Raw genomic sequence first — 4,770 nt, forward strand, 5'->3', positions numbered from 1 at the left:
ATATTAAATATATAAGGTTAAACAATATTATTGGGTGTCTAGCATAAACTTTTTAAAAAAAACTTTAAACGCTAAATTTTTTAATAAAACTACATGGTTGAGTCTCACAAATTTAATAAACTTTAAAGTAAACGGTAAGGCCACAAGTTAAGAAATCTATTTATAGAAAGTTTGTATTGAGAAAAATAATAAAAAAATTAATTTATATTTTTATTAATATCAGTGGACAATTTCTAAAGTAAATTATAAATACTTCCTCTTTCCGGACTTCTAACAAATACGTTTAAGTAATTGATCAATCCATATCAATATGTGATTACTAACCACAAATTCCATTATTCTTAACCACTTTAACAAAGTATCAAAGTAACTCATTAACAGCATACTAATTGAATTAACTATATTTGAAAAGTCGTTAACCATTGCACTTTCCAATGATTATACAAAATAAAAATCTATTTTATCAAACGAACTTGACAATTCATTAACCATGAATTAATCAATTATTTGTTTGACATTTACCACATACTTTTTAGTGGATTGTGAAAACAGATCAGTAAAAAGAAATGGACAAACTGTGTCTATACCAAAATTTAAAATCAAATTGAGGGAAAAAAAATAAACAAACTGTGTTTTACAAATGAAAAATGGACAGATTAATAGAAAATCTCTCTAATCATATGGAACTATTCACATTACTAAACATATACATGTCATTTATAACCGAGAAGCCACCACATTTTATGGTTATTTATGACAAAATGTTCGGCAATTTTTTCATCTGGCATTTAAAAAAAAAAAACAAAGAAATCAATTTTAAGGGGAACTGTGCATTTACAATATCAGTATCCCAAAGAACAGATGTCACATTAGAGCAATACTGTTATTCCCCTAGTTTCCTCTTTCTATATCTACATTTAGTATTCTCCTGGTATAAAACCACCCAACTGTTGTATTCTCCTGGTATAGACCCGACATAAACAATCGACTTTATGCTTCTCCCTCTTGACTCTCCGAGGAAACGCTAAGCTTGCCTCTGCTTTCTGATGATGGCATGCCGTCATCTTCAGCATAGGTGGTCTCCAGTTTCTGTATATGTTCTTGCAGAATCTGTTTAAAAGTGGGAGAGGGGCGTCTACTGTTAGTTACAATGATTAATTTCATCAATCAAAGCTATGCAATTCAATCTTTAATTTCATCAATCAAAGCTATGCAATTCAATCTTTAATCAAACAAATTGATTACACAGTGAAAAGAGACCATGCACACTAAAAACTGATGCAGTGGAAACCAGTTAACTTAAAAATCTAATGTTGTGGACACTGGTTGTAGAAGCCTAATTGTGAAAAGTAGTTGTAAACTTGTAACAATATCAGGCAACTATCCCTGAATAGGGTGGCAGAACTGAGAATATAGACGGTGAGAAGGGAGGATATTCATTGGATTCTCAACATAATCATCAAATAAAACCTTGTATATGATATAAAACCAATAAGACACGTACCACTAACAGTGAGGAGGTAAAGAAAAAGAGGAAGGGTAATTGTACCTCAATCTGTTCTTGAAACATTTGTTTATGAGCTTCAAACTCAATTTTTCGGGAATTTCGATCATTTCCAATCCTCTCTCCATAATTGGAAGGCGCCGCATGTGGTTGGGAAGGAAGAGATTGTCCCATCGGAGGAAAGGGTACATTTGTTGGCCCACCAGGGTTATGAAACTTCTGTTGTGCTTGCTCATTGGAAGCTTGTTCTCCATTAAGATCAATACTGCTAGATTCAGCAACCGGGGGATAAGTAGTGTACCCAGGAGATCTGTAAATTTGAGAAAAAGTGTAGTTATTTAGTTTTAGAACACTTCATTGACTAATTCAGTATTATCAATATTTTGAGTGAGGTAATCCAAGAAGAGTGAGACCATAAATAGGTCCTTTGTTTTGCTAACAGCACTCATTGTGGCAAATATGTGAACAAGGACTTTAGGAGAAAAATAATGAGTTAAAACGAAAATGTAGCAAAACTCATTGTCACCAGAGCATACTCAAGTTTCCAAAACCTTCTCAAAAGGAAAAAATGTTCAGAAATAATACTTGTATAAAAATATAGAAATGCAAAAGAAAAGGAAGCAAAATATGCGAGAGGAATTTCAGAAGCTGAGAACTATTCTGAAGAGTATTACATAAGGCTCCCATATGAACAGGCCCTAGGTGCTATACAACGTGCTTAGCTATAGGTAGTTATAGAACAGTTGTAACCAGTTACAGCATTGGACTGATTTTATAAGCAGTTGCAGAAAAAGAGAGATATTGTCCGAGCAGAAAGGCCGTACCGTACAGAATAAGTTGCAGGGGGGTAAACATAAGACTTTTCATATATTGAAGCTGCAGCAGCGGCAGCTTGGAGTCTAGCTTGATGGCGACTCACACTATCAGTTGCTCCCCCACTGCCAAGCTCGGTTTGACCTGTAATTCCAGTGCATGTCCCAAGTTAAAATGACAAAAAAACATTAATAACATGCTTATTTACTTGTACAAATATATATATTCAATTTAAGATATATCTTGAAAATGAGATCAGTTCAATTTTCAAATCTTGCGTATCATTGACAAGTTTTACAAACACCCTATAGTAAGTGATTATCATATGATTGTTATTACCCTGTCGATTAGCATTAGATTGTGATCCTTGCTGACCCCCAGCAGCAGTTGTTCCATTTTCGGCTGGTACAACCAAGGCTCTGCAGGTAGGGCAAGTATGTTGTCTCTCTAGCCATGATCGAAGGCAATGGACATGAAAAAGGTGTCCACATATCAGTTTCTTAGCCGCAATCATCTCTTCACGACAGATAATACAAGTTGCATCACTTCTGCATAGCCATTTAAAAATAATGTAAAAATTCCATTTACATTAATATTAAATTAATAAGCTGATTTGCTATATCAAGTTTAGAACTCACGCTTCAAGCTCTTCGGGGGTTGCATCTGGAAACCGATCATTCATATTTGAAGTGATCTTACGATATCTAATGTAATCTGCAATGCGAACTTTGAAGTTCCTAAACGTCTCGTACAACTCCCGTATTAGGTGCAAGGGAATACCGTAGTTTCTAATAGATCAACTTAAAGTTAGTAGGTAAAACAGATAATTGGTGGAAGGTTAAACATGAAATCAAACCAAAATGAAATGAGTATGAAGAACAGAAACCAAATGTATGCATGGGAGTGTAACATAAAAGCGAGTATCATTGTCAATTAAGATAGTAAACTAGATTTTAAGTGCTACCCAATGGTTAAATGAGTAAATCTCATTGAGCACAAAAACAGAGACTATCACCTCTAGTACACACAAACACGTATATAAATATAGACAATATAATTGACTGAACACTTACACAAAAATAACAAAGAAGAAGCACAGATACATGGACAAGTGCAGCAAGTCCTTAATAAGTTCCAGGTAAAACGTGAAGACTGGTTTCTTTTCCCACTGTCCCTCCATAAGCATGTCGCTGACATAGAAAATATATTTTACAAAAATCGACACTGTTGTTGTTGCCAGTATCATGTACCTGATATAGAAACAAACAACTTGTCAACCAAAATATTCAAGTATAAAGTATAATAAAACCAACTAGTTTCTCCCCTATGCCAAACAAATCTAATGATATTGTTGTAGAAAAACATTTCTGACTCATAATTCATTATTAACTACGAGATGACCATCATGTGAAATTTCATATATCAACATGGCCTAGACGGAGTTGTTTGGGTATCAGCAACTCATAAATACGAGAAAAAGGAATAAGAAGGCTTACTCGAAAGCAAAGAACAGAGAAACAGAAGCCTGCCACGTTTCTATCAAATGCTTCAAAGAACTATATAAGAAAACACTATCCAAAAGAAGAAGGAAGCCCATAAAAGACACAATCCGAACATGCGACAACACAGTCACAGTAGGAGTAGTCTCAATATACTCCACTCTCTTCTGAGCTAACCAATGCAAAGCCTTAATCAACAACAACGCCGTAACCATGGCAAGGAACGTAACCGAAAAATCCTGCCTAAAAATAGTAATCGCAAAAAGAATCTCCATAACCTCCCTCCACGATTGCTCATTAAGCCTCTCAACCTCCGCCTCTCGAAGCGAACCCAAGAATATCTTCTTTGTTAGCTGCCACAAAACACACATGATAACCAAACCCATGTTGAGAAGAAGCACCAAACTAATCTTGGAAGTTGAAAGATACACCATTGCCGGATAAAATTGGCCTCTACTGTTAAATGCATGATATGCAATTGCCAGAGTTGCAATCAAACTAAGACCAGCATATGTCTTCAACCTCATCATGTTCCTCTACAACAAAAACACCACAATCATTTAATTTAATTTTAATTTAATCAACTTTTGAAAACACAATTAATCAAGATTAAGAAATGTAATCAATATACATTCTTGCTAATGATGATCCAAATCCAATTACTGAGAAAATGTAAATCAATAGAATGAACAATTTGTGAAATGCATATTCAAATTTTATAGAATTGAAAAACTGGATTGTTATAGTAATCTGAATGCGAAATCGAAAGAACGTTTACGTGATTAACGGAATGAGAAAACAATGTACCGATTGAAATAGTATGATCGGAGATGGAACGGAGGATGCAGATGTCGTCGGTGATTTTCGATCTTGCCGTCGATTTTCCAATTTTCAGGGTTGAAGATAACTATTACTATTAGTTAATAAACTTTTTTCTTAATTTAAGAAAATGAT

General features: G+C 34.3%; 1 protein-coding gene across 1 annotated transcript; it reads right to left on the reverse strand.

Annotated features, from left to right (window-relative positions):
• Positions 1-641: 641 nt before the first annotated feature.
• LOC131647111 (ERAD-associated E3 ubiquitin-protein ligase HRD1B-like) lies at positions 642-4,770 on the reverse strand. The gene is made up of 8 exons (XM_058917022.1): positions 4,624-4,770; positions 3,814-4,352; positions 3,391-3,567; positions 2,956-3,105; positions 2,657-2,865; positions 2,329-2,461; positions 1,550-1,814; positions 642-1,110 (listed from the first exon to the last, which is right to left on the reverse strand). Exons 2-8 carry the CDS (start codon positions 4,344-4,346, stop codon positions 991-993), a joined length of 1,587 nt encoding a protein of 528 aa, XP_058773005.1. The 5' UTR covers positions 4,347-4,352; positions 4,624-4,770; the 3' UTR covers positions 642-990.

This window comes from Vicia villosa, linkage group LG2 (assembly GCF_029867415.1).
Source record: "Vicia villosa cultivar HV-30 ecotype Madison, WI linkage group LG2, Vvil1.0, whole genome shotgun sequence".
Classification (NCBI taxonomy): domain Eukaryota; kingdom Viridiplantae; phylum Streptophyta; class Magnoliopsida; order Fabales; family Fabaceae; genus Vicia; species Vicia villosa.

Bases quoted from the DNA above. Each gene is read 5' to 3' on its own strand.
- LOC131647111 (XM_058917022.1), bottom strand. From the start codon at position 4,346: ATGATGAGGTTGAAGACATATGCTGGTCTTAGTTTGATTGCAACTCTG. The intron at 3,106-3,390 runs GTAAGTGTTCAG...TTGATCTATTAG, and splicing joins TTCTTCTTTGTTATTTTTGT to AAACTACGGTATTCCCTTGC. The intron at 2,866-2,955 runs GTGAGTTCTAAA...ATGGCTATGCAG, and splicing joins ACCCCCGAAGAGCTTGAAGC to AAGTGATGCAACTTGTATTA.